Source organism: Myodes glareolus, chromosome 16, assembly GCF_982192425.1.
Source record: "Myodes glareolus chromosome 16, mMyoGla1.1, whole genome shotgun sequence".
In the NCBI taxonomy this organism is placed as follows: Eukaryota; Metazoa; Chordata; class Mammalia; order Rodentia; family Cricetidae; genus Myodes; species Myodes glareolus.
The window spans coordinates 56,563,738-56,583,893 of record NC_142041.1 but is presented as its reverse complement, the minus strand read 5'-3'; the positions used below and the strand labels follow the sequence as shown (position 1 = coordinate 56,583,893).

Sequence of the window (20,156 nt, the reverse complement as noted above, 5' to 3'; positions counted from 1 at the left end):
GAAGTTGTGTTTTTTTTTTAAATTAATTTATTTATTAAAAATTTCCACCTCCTCCCTGCCTCCCTTTTCCCTCCCTCTTCCCACCTCCCCCTCCTTCTGTAGTCCTAAGAGCAGTTAGGGTTCCCTGCCCCATGGGAAGTCCAAGGTCCTCCCCGCCTCCATCCAGGTCTATAAAGGTGATCATCCAAACAAACCAGGCTCCCACAAAGTCAGTCCATGCAGTAGAATCAAAACCCAGTGCCATTGTCCTTGGCTTCTCAGTCAGCCCTCATTGACAGCCGCATTCAGAGAGTCCAGTTTGATCACATGCTCCATCAGTCCCAGTCCAGCTGGCCTTGGTGAGCTCTCATTCGATCAGTCCCCTTGTATCAGTGGGTGAATGCACTCCTCACAGTCCTGACTTCCTTTTTCATGTTCTCCCTCCTTCTGCTCCTCATTTGGACCTTGGGAACTAAGTCCAGTGCTCCAGTGTGGGTCTCTGTCTCTATCTCCATCCATCACCAGATGAAGGTTCTATGGTGATATGCAAGATATTCATCAGTGTGGCTATGGGACAAGGCCAGTTCAGCCACCCTCTCCTCTGCTGCCCAAGGAGAGGTCCCCAGATTGTTCCTTGGGCAGCTGGTTTCCGCTTCTTCCAGGAAGCTGGTCTGGTCTTAGAATCTTCTTAGGAGCTTTGCTCAGCAGAGTGTTTTTATGCAGGTTGCCTTGGCTAGAGTCCTCCATGCAGTTGGCTCTTTTACTCCTGGAGGGCAGGATCTAATGAATATGGTCAGTTTAAGAGACTTCCTGAAGCTATTGGAGTTGTGTCTCTTTCTGCTTAAGGTGCTTCCCTGCAGGATAGATTGTTTCAGTCTCAGAGGAAACTCTTATACAAAAGGAAACATATCTTTTAAATTTTCTAATTTTTATGAGATTTATTTATTCTATTTCTATGTGTTTGTGTGTGTGTTTGCTATTGTGATCTTTCATGTGGTTGTTGGGAACTGAATCTTGGTCTCTACAAAAGTAACAAAATATTTACAAATTGTAAAATGTAAATTACTCATTGTGTCTTTTTATGACAGTTTTTATTATATTTTATATAGTTTAAAAAAATAATTTTCATTTGAAAAAGGATCTGTTAAGATACTTTCTTAGAGTTTTGTTTTCCTTTAAACTTTTTATAGTTCATATTTTAATATGATTCCTTATAAAAGAAGTAAACATTCATTTAATAAAACACACAGAGGCAGGGAGCCAGTGGAGGGTAATGGCAGGTGCATTTAACCACTGAGCCATATCTACAGCCCCTGAATTTTTACTTTTTTTGTTGTTTTGTTTTATTTTCTCCACTTAGGTGAGTAAAGAATGTCATTGTAATTTTGGTGGGGATCGTGTTGACTCTGTATCTAGACAGTCTCACAATATTAGTTTGTCATTCCATGAGGAAGATTTTCTTAACTTCTGGTATCATCTTTAATTTTTTTCCCTCGCTGTCTGAAGTTTTATTGTAGAGGTCTTTCACCTTGGTTAGGCTTATTCTCAAGTATCTTTTATTAAGCTGTTATGAATGAAATGTTTGCCTTTGTGTTGTGTGTACATGTGGAAGACAAATGGCTTGGGGCAGCCAGTTTTCCTTCTACCATATGGGTTGCAGGGATCAAATTTAGGTCATGAGGCTTAGTGGCAAGTGCCATTAGCCACAGTCATTTTTCCAGCTCTGTTTATAGTCTTTTCATTTCAATTGCTTGGGCCATGGGTGTCTAGGAATATACCCATCTTCTAGCTTTTCCAGTGTTTTAAATTTTAAATTTTGTAAGTCTTCCCTAATTACCTTTTGTGCTTCATTTGAAACTCTTACTATGTAATCCTAGCAGGTCTTGAACAGGTTATGTAGGCCTGGGTGCCTGACTGGCTTCACTTACTCAGAACCTGTGTCTCCTAAGTACAGGGATTGAAAGGCATGCGCCTTTATGATCTATGACCTGCCTAATAGGGTTTTTCACAAGGTTTATAGTACTAGGCATGAATTTCCTCCTGTGAAACAGGTCTTAAATCCAGTCTCTCTAATTTAATTGTTTGAGTTTTTATTTGTGTCTTTTATCTATGTTTACGGGGTCATGTATGCCAAAATATGTGTGGAAGTCAGGACATTTTGCAGGTGTCAGTTCTTTCCCTGGATCATGTGGGCCCCGGATATCAAAATCAGTTCAACAGTCTTGGCTGCAAATACCTTTACCTGCTAAGCATTTTACATGCCCATGTATTCAGCATAGTCTCCACATGCATTAGGTTTAGGGAGTTTGGTAAGATATATAGGAATAGATGAGAGAAAGGGGTAAATTGAATCTATACTGAGAAAAACGTTATATGATAGTCTAATCTGTTTAGGTATCTGTGCTGAATCAGAAGGTAGAACATACTGCGGTTAAATGCCTCTGAAGTGATCTGTGTCTGTGCTAATGATACACTTCCATTTTGAACTCTTTCCTAAGAAGAAAAAAATAAACCTGTGCCGTGTAATGATTCTGTGTGCGTGTGTATTGGTCCCTGTTTTCTATATACAATTAAAGTAATTTACTGTATTTCAAAATCTCAGGGAGTATGAGTAGTTTTCTCTTTTTAATCTTTCTATTAACTTCATCTAGATTTAATAAGAAACCAAAGAGAGGAATACAGTATCTTCAAGAACAAGGGATGCTTGGCACCACACCTGAAGACATAGCTCAGTTCCTACATCAAGAAGAAAGACTAGACTCTGTAAGAATACCATTTTATTTCATTCTAACCCTCTGTCTACAATTTATAAGCATATTAAAACAGTTGACTTGTCACTTCAGACTGGAGCTTATATAACCAGGTAGTCAAAACTTGTGGTTCTTGGAATTTTCTGCTTTGTAAATGTTATGTGGAAAATGGAACATACCATTGAATATTAAGTTCTCTCCTTTGGTTTTACATTAGACTCAGGTGGGTGAGTTCCTGGGAGATAATGATAAATTCAATAAAGAAGTCATGTATGCATACGTGGACCAACATGACTTTTCAGGAAAGGACTTCGTTTCAGCCCTTCGTCTGTTTCTGGAAGGATTCCGTCTTCCAGGGGAAGCTCAGAAAATTGATCGATTAATGGAAAAATTTGCTGCAAGATACCTAGAATGTAACCAAGGGTAAGTAAGATTTGTATACTTTTTGATGGTCAGTTATATCCATGGTAGTCAGACCCCTTCCTTAAGACAGTTTATATGGTCTGCTGTTGGGCAATGTTAAGACAAATTCATCAATAATAATAATAATAATAATACATGAGAGTGTTAATCCTGAGGGAGAACATTAAGAATAGGGTTTGAAATGACTTGTTTATAATGAAACAAAGCTTATAATGTGACACATTATTTTTTTTTCCAGGCAAACCCTTTTTGCTAGTGCAGATACTGCTTATGTCTTGGCCTACTCAATTATCATGTTGACCACAGACCTTCACAGTCCACAGGTACGTTTTCGTCTACATCAATATATACAGTAAGTAGTGAGAATTAAATGTATTCTTTTAAATCTGTTAAGTATTAGTTGAAATTTAAATTTATGTGGTTAAACCAATTGCCAGAATTAAAATGATAGCCATTTGATATTTATTCTAATAAACTTAAAAGTATTTGTAGAATATTTGTGAGTCTTATGATTCAAAGTTACACAAAAGTTAAAACAGATTTTAACCTAAAGAATGTTTTAGGTCTTTTGAATATTTATTACATAGAAACTACTGTATGTTTCTGCCTTTTAAAAAATAGATTTCAAGTATGAACAGCAGTAAGATTAGTATTTAAGAGATTAGATAGGATAGGATAGGATAGGATAGGATAGGATAGGATAGGATAGGATAGATTATATAGCACTATTGGAATTGCACTGAACCCCACAGATACCAGTGGTCAATCTTGGTGTTGACACATATATACACACACAGAGATAATATTGTCACATCTCAGTTATATATCATTTTCTCTGTCTTTTAGTATGTGTCTCTGAGAGAGACACACTTTAAGCATAGTCACTACCATCTTAACTAAAACATTCAACAAGCATTTAATTATAGGTGTGTAGGAAGTGTCCCAATCCAGTGACCACGCTTAATAATCACAATTCCTTAGTCTTATTAAAGAACAGTTACTTGACTTCTGATACCTACTTTAAGATGTTGCTTTTAAAGTTTACAGTACTTTTTGCTTGACTTCTGAAAAGCACATTTTGGTATTATTATTAAATTGTCTTTATGAGTTAATTTATAAGAATTTTTTAGCTGTTAGTTGGGTATGATGATGCACATCTTCAATCTTGGCACTCAGGAGGCAGAGGCAGGTGAATCTCATGAGTTCAAAGCCAGCCTGTTCTGCAAATCCCAGTCAGGGCTACAGAGTGAGACCTTAGTTTAAGCATATGGGAATAAAATTCAAGAATAATGTGTTTCATACAGGATTTCAAGAGAAGAAAAGTAGAACTGGTTTACATTGCTTCCAGAATCCCACCATGGTGACAGTGTGCAGCATGTTTGAATGACTAAAAGAAATATTTTCTCTGCTCCCAAGGGAGCCCTTACCCAAATATAGACACTTAACAGTTACTTCATATTTTCCATAAGACATTGATTGCCCTGCCTCCGACTGGCATAATGCCAAAACATTTCTCCATAATTCCAGGTGATTTTTGTCTTCCTTTACTTCAAATTGTGATCGCTCGGGTTTTGTTTTTTTCTGTTTTGTTTTTTTTTTTTAATAAGCATATATCTGTCAGAACTTTAGGTAAAACGCCTTGCTTTTTGTTTTTTAAAGCCAGGACCTGAGATAAAATTTGAAAGTTACGATAGTCTTCGGTATTATTATCTTAAATTACCACTTCAGTTTAAAAATTCTTAATATTTTTGCAATTTTACAGGATAAACATTCCTGTTCAAATTTCAGCGTGTTAGATTCTACTTGCATAGTAATGTAAACTTAGTCAATATATTTGCCCTGATTTTATTCTGTCTTATATTATACTATGTTATAGATAGTGTTCTGGGCTTTCCCACATTAGACCTGTAAGCCTGTGATGCCTCGCTGCAGTATTGCTCTGTGTGCTTTAATGTTTGTCTATAAGGACCTTACCTTTAGAATTCCACTAATTCTTGATGGCAGGTCAGAAATATATTAAGACAACTGGGTTTTGTCTGTTTTGCTGGAGATAGAGTATAATTAACTTTGCTATTAATTCCATGTTTTACAATTTTGCTACTATCTTTCAAATTACCAACTTGTAGTCCATTGCTTTATTAAGTTGAACTTCCCTGTTGAGGATGTTTAAACAAGACAAAACATTCTAAAGATTCTTCATCCGGGTCACCTAATATAATGCGGTTGTTGTGATAACTCAGTAAATGTTAGGTAGTTTTAAATAATACTCAATTATTGTTATTTTTGCATTCACTTTTTGAGATAATGAAATTCCACTTCATTTGCATTGTTCATGTCTTTCTGAACTACAATTTGAATCCATTGTTTCTAATAGTTTGTGTGGGCCTTTCTAAGAACCTACTAAAAGTCTTGTACACTTGGGGCAAAAATCAAGTCACTTTTTTTATTCCCCCTTCTTCCTTCAAATTATTCCTCTCCACAGTATTATGCTTGCTAAAGCATATGCCAGAACGTATCTTTTACATTGTCCTTGTTTTCCACAACTTTCATCTTTATATACATTTTGTTGAATATTTTTCTTTTCTAGACTGCAGAATACTTAGTCTCTTAAAAAGCTATTCTAATTCTTTTTTTGTTTGTTTGTTTGTTTGTTTTTCAAGACAGGGTTTCTCTGTAACTTTGGAACCTTTCCTGGAACTAGCTCTTGTAGCCCAGGCTGTCCTGGAACTCACAGAGATTCTCCTGCCTCTGCCTCCCAAGGGCAGGGATTAAAGGCATGTGCCACCACCACCCAGCTAACTATTTTAATTCTTAAAGATGAGTAAACCTTTTATGTGAGTTTTTAAAAATGATAATGGTTTTACATGTCTAGGTTAAAAACAAAATGACAAAGGAACAGTACATTAAAATGAATCGAGGTATCAATGACAGTAAAGACCTCCCTGAAGAGTACCTGTCGGCCATTTATAATGAAATAGCTGGGAAGAAAATATCAATGAAAGAAACGAAAGAGCTAACAATCCCTACAAAATCAACTAAGCAGAGTAAGTGCTAGAGTGGTCCTGTCCGACTGTTCATGGAAAGACATGTTGGGTGTGTTCTGTTTCTGGAAGTGGTTGTTTTAAGACTGGCTCCCCTGTGTTTCTAAAGCTGATCTGGAACAGGGGAAAGGTATGTGCTTGGGGAATTTTGTTTTGATTTTGTTTGCTGTTTGCTTAATTTAAGAAACCATGTATGTGACTTGAATATTTTGCTGAGAAATGTTATGATAGTAATGGAGCTGTCCTTTTTTTTGAAGAAGAAGAAAAAGAAGAAAACACTGCCTAGTGAGTAATTAAAAACTAGGTAGTAACGTGTGTTAGGGGTGTTTACATATTAACTTTTCCATTCATCAGTTCATCTCAGCAGAGATTTGGAAATTTAAACAAATTGCTTAGAGGACACTGAAGAGATGGCTCAGAAATTAAAAGCATTTTGCTGTTCTTCTCTCATCACATCTACTTTTAACATTTATTTATGTGTAAAAATAGAGAAAAAAGATTTGTGTTGCTTGTGGGCAGAAAAAAAAATGAAATCTATGCGATGTAAAAACTTTTTTCAATGACAGCTACTTGTAAAACCTAAGAGATAAGTGGAAAAGACAGATATTGAGCTGGGTACCATTGGCTCTTAGTCTACTCCAGTATCGAATAAAAGTTAGCACTGCATCCAGTGGTGCTTTTCTTCTAGCATTAGGTATTTTAAATCTTCAGCTTTATGCTTAAGCAAATGTCTGTTTACTGCTTTGATTTAATTTGGCCTAGATTATAACACCCCAATACCATATATTTTTCTCTTCTTCATTATATATATGATGGGAGAAGTCAGTGAGATACCTGATATGGGAAGAAGGTGTGGTGTGCTGGGGATGCTAAAATTACTTAGGAGGGTCAGGGCAGTGCTATTTTCTGTTTTTTGTTTTGTTTTGCTGAGGACAAATGCCAGTGTGTTTACCTCTCTTCTGTTCTCCTGTCCTGTGTTAGGTTCCTTTCCTTGATACTTTAATTTTGAGTGTTGTACTCTGAGGTTTTCGTCTACTCCTTACTATTTATTAGTCCACTACTCTACCATCCCCAAGGTGCGATTTGCCTTTTAAAAAAGTGGAAATTCAAAGGGAGATGTATTTCAGTGGTATAGCACTTAGCTAGCATGAGCAGGACCCTTAGCATGACTGTCAATCAGACAATAAATAGATAAATTGGGTGGTTCTGTTGGCATTTAGTATGTTTACAGTGTAGTACATCCATTTCCTCTGGCTAAAACTAAAACATTTGGTTACTCCAAAATAAAACCCTGCACCCATAAGTTATTGCTAGAGTTCCCTCTGCCTTTGTCCTGGCCAGCACCAGTCTACTCTGTCTCTCTGGGTTTATCTGTTTCAGATACTTCATGTACATAGAATCAAACAGATCATTCTGTCTAGCTTCTTAGGACTATTATTAATTAGTGTTAATTACTGACATTAACTTTAAAAGTGTCATATTAAAGTGCTTTCTATTTTAAATGGTAATGTTTCTTATTTCAGATGTAGCCAGTGAAAAACAAAGACGACTTCTGTATAATTTAGAAATGGAACAGATGGCCAAGACAGCTAAAGCACTCATGGAAGCTGTGAGCCATGTTCAGGCGCCTTTTACAAGTGCAACACACTTGGAGCATGTGAGGCCCATGTTTAAGGTTAGAATTATTAGTAACTTTGCTACAGTATATATTTAATATATAATTTTGCTTAGCATATTTTTAAAATACAATAATAGAATCTGTTTGACCTAGAAGATATCCCTTGGTTGTTTAGAACTTAATTAGTATAAATTAATCTCTTTATTAAAGAAAGTGAAAGGTGGTGTGCAGTGTAAGTAATTGGTAGGGATATAATTTCAGAAATGAGAAATAGAAAGCTTTAGATAATGGTCAGTAATCTTTGGCTTGTTTTTTCCATTATAAATGATTTATTCCTAAATCTTTGGTATTCATCTCAATTTTAAAGTGATCCTGAAGCTCAGATTCTCGTCAGCACTTCTCTCCTAGGAGTTGATAAGAGGGTTCTGAGTAGAACTAGAGCACTAACTAGTACATTAGAAAACAGATGAAAATGGCTGCTCTGAAATGTGATTAATATACCACCGTCACTTCATGAAGAAAACTAACTTTGCCCTCTCCAAGAAGCTATCAGTTGAAAATAGCTTCGTGACTCGAGAGTAGGACTTCATGGACACTATTCTTCCTCTGTGCTGTGATTTTTGTCTGGCTTGAGTTTGTACAGGTTTTGTGCATACTGTCAGTCTGTAAATTCATATGTGTTGTATGTACTTTTGTGTCTGGAAAACACTATTTCCTTGAAGTCATCCGCCACTTCTGGCTCTTTCTGACCCCTCTTTCACTTAGATCCCTAATCTTATGCTCTGCATGTTTGCAAGTTTTGATCCTTATGCTACAAGAAGCAGCTTCTCTGTTGAAGGTTGAATAATGCACTCATGTATGGCTGTAGCAATATGTTATCAGGAGTCACTTTGTTGCTATGTTCATTTAGGAGAGTAATGGTAGGTGTTGTCCCCAAAGACCCATGACCTACATCTAGTCTTAGCTTCTTGACTTTATTGACAGTGTCAGTATTCATTCTGTCTCGTGAAGTTGACCTTAAATCCAGTTTTTAAAAAGTGGTTGATTACTCCTGTAATATCCATGCCACTGATGCACTAGTGAGCATATCTTGCTAGGCAAATGTCTATTGTAGCTGGGTAAGATGAGTACTTTTCTCTTCCAGGAGCAAATCTGGCACCTTCCAACATTGTAAACACTAACCATTAGGGTTGAGGCTTCCCAGTTGAACACTAGCTATATTTTTCCTTCTCTGTGACATAAGTGTGTGATGTCTTCAGTGGTAGGGTTTTAACTGTCAGGTTGTGGAGGGTAAGCAATAGTATTGTCAGTAGCCTGTGACATTTGGGGTGTGAGGGATAGGGATCCTGTGGCATCACATTAGCCAACAAATAAAATATAGGACCCCATTCCTGGTACTGAGTGTTTTATTTAGTAGTTTATAATGTCTTATTGGGGTATTATTCCCCATTATATGGTTAACTCCATTTAAACTCCTTTTATATATGTATGTATATTTAGGAAATAGATAGGTTTCCATATAACTTTTCACTGGGCCTTTAGTGTTTGTTACCCCCCTCCATATTTTCTCCTCCACCCTGCCCTCCCACCACTGCCCCCATTTAATCCTCCTATTCTGACTTTCTCTTTTTTCACTATCCTTGGAAGACCTCCTCTTCCCCGCTAGTCCTTCACTAACTACTTAACCTAATTTAATTTAGTTTTTCTAAATGAAACACACATATCTAAAGTATAAAACTAACATCCTATATGAAACAAAACTTTTGTCCTTCTGGGTCTGAGTTATCTCATTCAGAATGATTGTTTTTAATCCTATCTATTTTTTCTGCAAAGTTCACAATTTTATTTTTTTTAACATCTGAATAATATTCCATTGTAAAAGTGTATCACATTTTCTCTAGCCAGTCATCCGTTGGCAGACATCTAAGCTGTTTTGACATCTATATTAGCAGCAATGGAGATGATAAGCAAGTATCTCTGTGGCAGGATGGAGCATCATTTGGCTATATTCCAAAAGTGGTAGTGCTGGGTCTTGGGATAGACTGATTCCTAACTTCCTAAGGAACTGTCTTAATGATTTCCATAGTGGCTGTAAGTTTTCACCCCCACCAGCCATGGATGAGCATTCCCTTTACTCTATATCTGTCATTTTTTTTAAAAAACAAAGCAAAAAACAAAAAAACAAAAACAATTTGGCCATTCTGACAGATATAAGATAAAATCTCAAAGTAACTTTAATTTGCATTTCCCTAGTGACTAAGGATATTGTACATTTCTCTAAGTGTTCTCTGCCATTTGTTTTTCGTCTTTTAAGAATTCTGTTTATTTTTGTGCCACATTTTTCAATTGGATTTTTTTAATCAATTTTTTTTTTTTAGTTCTTCATATATTCTAGATGCTAACCCTCTGTCAGATGGATAATTGGTAGAAATTTTTTTCTCCTTCTGTAGGCTTCCACTTCTTGAATAATGGTGTCCTTTGCTGTTATCTCATTCAGAAGCCTTTTAGTGTCACGTGGTCCTGGTTACTAGCTGTCGATATTATACCCGTCCTGTCTCAGTCCTGTTCTGGAACTTTTTTCCTGTGCCGGGGAGTTCAAGCATATTCTCTACTATTTCTTTGTCCAAATTAGGGTATAAGGTCTTATGTTGAAATCCTTGATCACACATTTTTTAATGTAAACATTATTTCATGAGGGAAGAGACCATTTCTAATATCTAGTATAGTTCTTGGCTTATAATTCCTCAGTAAATAAGTTGGTTGGGGGACAGGACTAGAAGGTAACTTTATAATTTTCTAGAATGTGGTTTATGATATTACCGGATATAAACATATGCATGAGAACATTTTATATCTTGCTAAGTCTTATTTTAGAGGGACTTATGCATTATGAGCAAACAATAGTTTCACTATCTACTGAGTATTATTTAGGTATAATTTGATCGATAAATACTGTTCTTGATGCCTGCACATTATCTCTGGAGCAGCATCTTCAAGTGTTGTACATGTAGAGTGAGGCTGAGGAAGAACCAAGGTGCTGTAGTTTGTGTGCTGTGCACAGATTTTATGGTTTGCCTTTAATCTTTGTGGACTTAGAAGAAAACTCCATGTAACTTGTGTTTCTTAGAAGTGCTACAAGTTTCATGACCCTATGAAAATTAATCTCATTTTATCTATGAGACACTGGTAAAATATTTTCATCTTTGTAATATACTTACAGATTTGCTGCTCAGTGAACTATTAAAAGCAACATAACTCATATCAGATGTTTCAGAGTTCTGTGGATTTCTGTTGTTTGTTATCTATGCTAAGTGAGTGCTCTACCATTGAGCTACCCTATCGTGTCCTTTACTTTCTGAGAATTGTCTCACCAGTTACCTCAGATCATCCTTGAACTCACTCACAGTCCTGACTCCACGTCTGAAGCTCAGATTATAGATGTGGGCCTGAGTCTCCAGATGAGTAAATATTTTAAAATACTGTCCAACTAGGAATCAAATACTGCTTCTTAATATAAGTACTTAATAGTAAAAGAAAGACTGAATGATGTTTGCAGAGCAGGCTTTGAGAAAAGTAGGGCCACTTGTCACAAGTAGGAAAATGACTCAGGATTTTATTGGAGCTAAAGAGTCAGGGTTATCGCAAAGGTCAACAAGGTCAGCGTCTCCAAAGAGAAATGAATTTTAAGTCAGTGATAAGACTTTGTATGAATGTTAACTATTCCTGTGTTTTCATTGTTGTGAATAATTTATAACTACTGTTCTTAAAATAAGCCTATGGTTATTACTGAATTTATGATCATTTCCACTTTTTAAGTGCAAGATACATAATTTTATCCTTTCTTTAAGAAAGCTTTCACACATACTGTGCCAAGATTCTCAATTACCACTTGATGTTCATGGTATATTTTAAATTTTTAATTTTTCTAGCTGGCTTGGACTCCTTTTCTGGCCGCTTTCAGTGTGGGTCTACAAGACTGTGATGATACTGAAGTAGCCTCTCTTTGCCTAGAAGGGATAAGATGTGCGATCAGAATTGCGTGCATTTTCAGCATCCAGGTAATGGAATTTTGCTTCATAGCTGGTTTGGAAAAACATGCCATTAGTAGAGTTCAACACTTGGTATTTTTTCCTGACTTACTTCCTTAAAAACCAACTTCACATTTGTGATGGAATTAAATGAATAATTTCTGAGAAGCTCTTTCAGAGCAATTCTGTATGGTATTTCTAGTATTCATTGTAAGTATTTGTTTTAGATATCTTTTGGCCTAAGCCTCAGAACTAGTTATCTTTAAAAGAACCAAATTGTAGCATGAATTCTAATTGGTCTTGACAATAAAAGCCCAGAGTCAGATATTGGGGTAAATACTGAAAGATGAAAGAAGTGAAGTAGCAACCACAGTCACCTGTTAGCTCCTCAGTAACTGTGTAGCTGTGGACTCTGTCCTGGAACTCGCTCTGTAGACCAGGCTGGCCTAGAACTCACAGAGATCCGCCTACCTCTGCCTCCCAAATGCTGGGAAAAAAGGTGTGCACCACCACCGCTTGGCCTCAATGATTAACTAATAGCTAGCTCAGCACCCTGATCTCTAGCAAGCTTTATTTGTTAGAGTACAAACAAGATATTGCCACACCATGTACCTAACATACTTTCCATGAAAGCAGCCTTTGTAGGACTTTATGGATTTTAAGGATGACTTTTAGCCAGATTCTTTTTTTTTCTTAACCTATTTAATATTTCATTGTGAATGGTATGACTTAGTATATTACAAAATACAGCCTAGCTGTAGAGGAAAAAAAACGAACAAATTCATTTGCTAATATAATTGAAAAATCTTTTTCAGTAAATTTATTTTCACTGTATGAATTCATTTGTTGACTGCTGAAAATCTCGTTGAATTGGTACTTCAAATTGTGTCTAGATTTAAGAAATTTATGAACTTCCTGCCTTATTTTTTTTTTAGTTTTATGTGTAATCCATGGCATGTCTGTTAAAATTTACTAAACATATAGACAGTTTGTTCAACATGAATTAGAGGTCAGTCAATATTCTGTATTTTCAACCATGTAAATAAAATTTTCCCTCTTTTGTAGTTGGAAAGAGACGCATATGTCCAAGCACTAGCCAGATTTACCTTACTTACAGTGAGTTCTGGAATTACTGAAATGAAACAGAAGAATATCGACACAATAAAAACACTCATCACAGTGGCTCATACTGATGGAAATTATTTAGGAAACTCATGGCATGAGGTAGAAATTCTTTTAACTTTGCAATTCAATTTCTAAAATGAGTTGATGCTAAATATTCTTCCACTAGTAGGCTTAATTGTGGAAAATAATTTAGTATATTTTAAATAAACAGCATTTAGTAATGATTTATAATGTAATCTGTTTTTAAATCCTAACTGCATATATTTTAAGATATATATTGTTAAAACCTCACTTTTTTTCCTTTTATACTAAAGATCCTGAAGTGTATCAGTCAGCTGGAGCTGGCACAGCTTATAGGAACTGGAGTGAAGCCTCGCTACATTTCCGGGACAGTGAGGGGCAGAGAAGGGTCACTCACTGGAACCAAAGATCAGGCCCCAGATGAATTTGTTGGTCTGGGACTCGGTGAGAGGTTTAAAATTATTTTTAGAAATATCAAAATTTGTTTTTAACCTCTAAGTTATGTAATTTTTATTGTGACAATGAAATATAATTAGAAGAATGAGATAAATTGCCCTTTGCCTAATGTACTAGAGAAAAGCAAGATGACTAAGTAGGAAATTAGTCTTTTTCTCTTGGTCTGATTTACAATATTAAATGCTACTTAATTTCTTCCTTGTGACTGTTAACTTGCTCTTAAGACTAGGCAAGTAACTTAAATGTGTAGGCTAGTATAACACAATAGATAGTTGGGGCACCTAGAGAAAGCGTTCACACTCAGACATTTCAGAGCCACTCTGTAGGTTCACCCAAACTTGTCAGGATGGAACCTCTTCCCCAAGCTTTCAGAAGAGCTGGAGTGGCCAGTAGCACAAATGAAAATATTAGCAAAAGTAGATGCCAAAAAAAATGAAAGATGGTACATTTTCAGTCGTGAATGGAGAGAGCTCCCCAGGGAGGAAACCGAGATGTTGACCTGGACTTCTGTGCTTCAGGGTTTGAGTTCTTCCCTACTTGTTTTACACTTAGACGCTAGCTACGTTAGTTCTAGGTTCAGTTTCCACCGTTGCAAACTAAAGGTGCCATGGAATTGGAGGTTGTTAGAACTACATAAGAATATATAACGAGGACTTAGCCCAGTGGTCAGTGAGTAGTGTCTGACCGTCCTCCCGACTCCACCTCCAGCCTTCCAGAAGCTGGACTTCAGTAGAGCAGTAAGGGATATACCAGGGAGTCAGCAGTGTTTATCTTTTAAGACTTTGTAACATAGCATTATATTGTGAACACTTCCTATATTTATCCTGCAGTAATTTCGGTTATTGTTAGCAGTCCTTAGGAAATCTAAAATAGTTTCAAATCTAAAAGTGTATCCTCAGGAAAAGATAAAGGACTAGGACCGTGTTTTGATTTCAGGTTGGATTAAGTAAAATTAGTTTCTGGGTAGTTCCTTCTGACATATTTAGCAATACAGTCTGGCTGGCTCTCAGAGACCCTATAGCAGATGTATAGCTGCCTCAGACTTGTGATTCTCTTACCTCCACCTCCAGGATTACAGGGGTGAGCCATCATGTCTGCTTTTTGTATAAACTCTATCTATGCCTTAGTTCTCTTTTGGATTTTCTCTATTCTCTACTCATTTCTGGTCTGTCAGGCTTTTATTTCTGTCTGTGCTGTAAGAAAACTACTGCTGACTTGGGCTGTTGTGAACAGAGGCCTCTCTTGGAGTTCATTGGTTTCCACCCAGCCTGAGTGGCAGGTTGTCAGCTCTCGCCAGTGCCCACACGCACACAGCAGGTGCTCTACTTAGAATTCAAGTTGGAAAAGCTGCGTGTGTATATACCAGCTGAGCCACTTTAAGCTACTATTTTTCTGTATTAATCAGCATTCACACATCACACATTCTATGAAATCTTAGTCATTTGTCACAGCTGTAGAGGCAGTGGGACATGGGAGAATGGAGTCTGTTGTTTTAACTTCTGTACAATGGCTGCACCTTAATCTGCTACTATTTCAGCCAGCAATTACAACTCTGCAGTTACAGGCCTGCTTCTGTAGTGGTGGCCTGGCCACTTCGACCACGGCCTGATGGGAATTCTGTCCCCACAGGCATGGCTCTGTCGTTGCCTTTAAAGGTAGCTTTAACTAAATCTCTATTGTTCTATTTATAAATAAGACTCAGGGTTCAAAGGCTGGGGTAAAACTTTTAGCTTAAAGACTTTGGGTTGTAGTTTCCCCTTGTTGTAGTCTCGGAAATACCTGTGCTTCTGCATTGCCAAACCAGAAAATGCATCAGTCCAAACTCCACCTTCTTGTCTCTATCTCTCCCAGATGCCCTCCAAGACTCTGATTACCTTCTGTCAACTAGTTGCCACGGTAGCCTCACAACCTAAGATTAATTTTATTAATGCAAATGCAAACTCAGGGTGATTGAGTATCCCCAGTAGGAGCTGATAAATGAGGTAGACTAAAGTCTCATGTAGTAGCCAACTTTATTCATAGCCTCAGACAGTTTATACCAGAAGAAAGGCCACCTGAGTAAGTTCCCATGAGTTGAAGCTGCCCATAATCACAAGAACAAGCCTCAGGTGGCAAAACATGTCTTTCCATTGAGGCAAATAAAAGATAGTCTAAACATTTAATTGAAATAACAAGAGCAAAAATCCGAAGTAAACTCAGTTCTATCTGCTACTCTTGGAAGGAGCATGAAAACACATTCCAAGAACAATTTCATGTTTGAAGAAGCTGAGGTTGTTGGAGCACTCTCACAAGCACTCAGAATTCTCCTCACATGACTCCATCCCAGGACTGTTCTGACAGTCATGCTTTAGTGTCTATGGGGATTTGAATCCAGGGCCCCTGGAGGTACTTAAATCCTGGCTGCTCAAGTTCCTTGCGTAAAGAGTATAGTATATCCATATAACTAACACATACCCTCCTGTGAACTTTAAATAATCTCTAGACTGCCTCTAAGACCAAATAGAAACAAATCGGTGCAAATAATTATACAACATGCATAGAAATAAAAACCATTTTGTTTTTATTGTAAAACAAATATTGTATTTGTAAGTATAGTACAAGTATAATTTTTCTCCCAAATATTTTTCATTTCTATCATTTCTAATTTTTTATTTACTTGTTTCTTTGTTTTTCAAAAACAGGGTTTCTCTGTGTAGCCCTGACTGCCCTTGAACTCAGAGATCAACCTGCCTCTACCTCCCAGGTGCTGGGACTAAAGGTCACCACTGCCTGACTTCATTTTATTTTTTAAATTAAAATATAATTAAATAACTTTTTCCTTTCTTCCCTCTAATTCCCCTACAGAAATTCCTTCAGATATTTTTGATAGATATGAAACTCACATGTGGAGGGCGAATTGTTTATGAAAGAAGTCTGTAAACTTCGTGTTTTAGGAATAGAAACTTTAAAATCATCAAGAACCCAAGCCTTGGGAGGGTCAGCAAGATGGATTACTTAGCCTTGCTTGCTATCAAGTTTCATAACTGAGAATTGGGTCCTTATTTCCATCATTGCAGAAGCAACAAACAAAAACACCACCCCAAAAATAAAAATGTTCAGCGGGTCATGCAGATGCACACCATAATCCCAGCATCTGGGATACTGAGGCAGAAAGATTACAGGTCTGAGGGTCGTCTGGTACACAGTAAAATTGTCTTAAAAGATTCATAGTATTTAAATTTGAATTAGAGACTTTCTGGTGTATATTAGTATTGGAAAATTCAGTGGCTTTAGCCACATAAGTCTTTAAGAATATATACAGCAAATCTTATCCTAAATGTGAGTAATTTAGTAAGATGAGAATTGTCTGTTGCTATTATCCCATTATACAACTCTCTGAAAGATATTACATGTTTGTGAAATAGATTCTTTGAGTTTCTAGACATTTTATATGTTCTTTGATTTCTTTAATTTTAATAAATGGTTATAAATTACATTAAATATAAAAGTTTAAGATGCTCTTAGAATGTATATTTCAATTGATGCACAAAACAAGTTATGTAATGACTGACATTATTTCCTCATAAAATGTTCCCTTCATTCGATTCCTGCTTGCTGTATATGTTAAATGTTCCTTGGCATTGTCTCCCACCACCTCAGTTACTCTTGTCATGTATTTCATGCGTCCATCCTTGACTTCTTATCTTGATAGAGATAGACTCAGTTTATGTTCCACATCTTTTTCTGTTTCAAAAATGGGAAACACCTATTATTTCCTATTGTAATAGGTGACACCTAGGTATTTGGGGGGAAATGTAGAATGTGTCAGTCTTCTAAAAGGACAAGTGATTCTGTTTTCTAAATTACTGCATTGCTGTCTGTGGTGGTACATCCCATAATCCTAGTCCTGGGGGAGCCACTGTGTGCAACAAGAAAAAGAAGAAAAGTAGTACATTAAATAAGACATCGTTCTAGAGATGTAGCTCACATCTCTGGATGGTGGAGTGCTTGCCTGTGTTCTTAAAGCCATGGGTTTGATCCCTAGCACCAAAATAAAAATGTGTAACAACCTTAACTTAACCCATAAACTCCATTTCTAGTTTCTTTAGAGCTTGTTTGGAGGTTTGGGTATGGAGCACAGCTATTCATATATACTAACAAAAAACAAACCAAAAAAACAGTCTTTACAGGGGAAGTTGTCCTCTTGATCTGAGCACATGATTTTTGGGAAGGATATACTTGGAACTGTGAGAAAAGAAGGGAACACCGAACTAGACAGCCGTTTCAGCCCAATAATCAACCCTAGTGCTTAGTGGGTTGACAGATGTCAGTGCTGAATCAGCTTTATGTTCTCTAGTGTCATTGTACTGCCGTCTCCTACTTTTCTCTCCCTTCTCTGTGCCTCCTGCTCAGTTTTTCATTATGGCCACATCTAAATAGGTTAAAATATGGCATGGGCTCACATGCTTCCATTATTTTAAATAACTAGCCCATCTTTCTGATACCTTTTCCTTCAGCTTCCTTTTATATATAGTTAGCCTCCCATATGTAGAATCAGTTACTATTTCATCGTACATATGTTATAACCATGGGAATCAGTTACTATTTCATCGTACATATGTTATAACCATGGGTCAACACCATTATTCTCTTCTATATGAGCTTTACTCTTAGTTAACAATTATGTAATTAGTCTATTTCAGCCATGGAATAACCATTATACTGTATTAAAATTTAGTGTGTGTGTGTGTGTGTGTGTGTGTGTGTGTGTCTTTTTCTACTGGTAAAGTAACTGAGTACAGTTGTATCTTTTTATATTGTTCAGTTCTCAGCATAAAATTTTAATTCAGTGGCTTAAATGACATCTGTTGTTTGTATTCAGAAGAGAATTTAGTATTTGGTCAATAGGATCAACAAATACTTGTTAAGTACTTACTTTGGTTTTAATATGGATTAGGGTAGAACATGGGAAAATGTATTTAACTTGATTCTTTCAGGTAATTTTAGTCTGGGTGAGAAGGCACTCCTAAAGTGGTTTTGTACTATGACTCCCATGCCTTACCTTCTCTCAGGAGAGGATGGGGAATGGAGTGAGGGGAAGGTGGAGGGAGTGGGAACGGAGATTGATATGTAAAATGATGAAAGATTTTTTTAAAAAAAATAAAAGATAAATAAAAAGAATAAATTCTAATCTGAATAGTACCCTGCTATAAGATAAATGAGAACAATTGGGTGAAATCCTTCACACACATGGGGTGTGATGACTGACACATACTGATTAAAATGTTAAAGAAGAGTACTTAAAAGTCAGCTGAAGAATTTCTGCCCTAACACAGTAAATAAAAGGAAGGTGATGATTTATGAGTATTAATTAGTCTTGTGAAAGAATGAAGAGATTGTAGAGGGAAGTAAGTCTGAGAACTTTCATCAACCTAGGACTGAGACTGAGACTATGTAGGAAGAGAAATACATAGATGTGAAAAACAGATCTAACAATCTCAATGTTAGACTAAAATTTAAAATGTTACATACTTTCTTATTCCAAGAAGGAAGAACCAGAGCACAGTCACAACCAAGTCAAGCAAAACCAAACTCCATTAGTATGAATAACTCAGTGTCCAATGCCTGGGATTTACCTAAGGTCTTCTGGGTTCCAAAAGGCTTGGACACTTTCTGCAATTCACAGCATCTATAGTGTCGTGATCTCACACCGGCTATGCTCCACAACTGCTGCTGTCCTTGGTGGCCAGGTCTCTGCTGCAAGGGGTCTACATACACCACTTCTGGAACCTTTCCAGGGCCTCTATTGCCTGCCACACCAGCTCAGCCTCTCTCCATGGCACCTTCAACCCTGGGGCTTCTGCTTCAGCTGAGGCTGCCCCATCACTAATTGGTCTCCCTGACCTCTCAGTGCTAAGCCTCAGCTGCTTGCTCTCCATGGTCCCTTTCAAATGCCTTTCAAAGTGATACCACCTGGAAGACTCTTCGATATTTCCAAATTCAACTGCCAGTGTAAGATACAACTTTAGCTTCCTCTGGAACACATCTCTGTGTGTGGACCCTGAGGACACACTTCTCAGAAGATGGTACCTTATTGATGCTGGATTCTTCCTAACCATCACTGCTTTCTCAGCTGAACTGACTGGTATGGATTGTTGCCATCTCCATCTCCAGATAACACAGATTCTTAATACAAAGTATCACACAAACAGTCCAGCAGTCTGAACCTCCAGATCTCCATCATTTGTCCTGCTCTCATCATTGTTCTTAGTTACCACAGCAGCTTGCTAAAGCTTTGAAGACACATGGCTTTTCCAGCCCCAGGCTTCTTCCACAATCCTTCCCCAAAACAGCATGGTCAGGTCTGTTAAAGTGATTTTTCACTTCTGGTAACAATTTCTGTCTTGGTTAGGGTTTCTATTGCTATTATAAAATACCATGACAAAAAACAACTTGAGGAGGAAAGGGTTTATTTCATATTACCACTTTCAGAGAATTCAGGGCAGGAACTCAAGTAAAGAACCTGGAGGCCCGAACATCACGATGCCGAAACCACACAGGATGTTTGCTTACTACTGACTTGATCCCCATAGATTGTTCTGCCTGCTTTCTTATAGCACCCAGGACTACGAACCAGGAGGTGGCACTGCCCACAGTGAGCTGGGCCCTCCCATATCAGTCATCAATAAAGTGCACCACAGGCCAATCCGGTCTGGGCATTTTCTCACTTGAGGTT

The 20,156-nt window shown here is 37.1% G+C and overlaps 1 protein-coding gene across 2 annotated transcripts in view; it reads left to right on the top strand.

Moving 5' to 3' along the window:
• The window catches only part of Arfgef1 (ARF guanine nucleotide exchange factor 1), a 96,110-nt gene that overhangs the window by 49,397 nt on the left and 26,557 nt on the right, over positions 1-20,156 (top strand). For both annotated transcript variants that reach the window (XM_085677313.2, XM_048420484.3), the window contains 8 exons: positions 2,631-2,742; positions 2,947-3,152; positions 3,391-3,475; positions 6,025-6,196; positions 7,717-7,868; positions 11,741-11,869; positions 12,905-13,063; positions 13,279-13,429. In XM_085677313.2, coding sequence (XP_085533439.1) covers positions 2,631-2,742; positions 2,947-3,152; positions 3,391-3,475; positions 6,025-6,196; positions 7,717-7,868; positions 11,741-11,869; positions 12,905-13,063; positions 13,279-13,429 — 1,166 coding nt within the window. The remainder of the gene's footprint in view (positions 1-2,630; positions 2,743-2,946; positions 3,153-3,390; positions 3,476-6,024; positions 6,197-7,716; positions 7,869-11,740; positions 11,870-12,904; positions 13,064-13,278; positions 13,430-20,156) is intronic.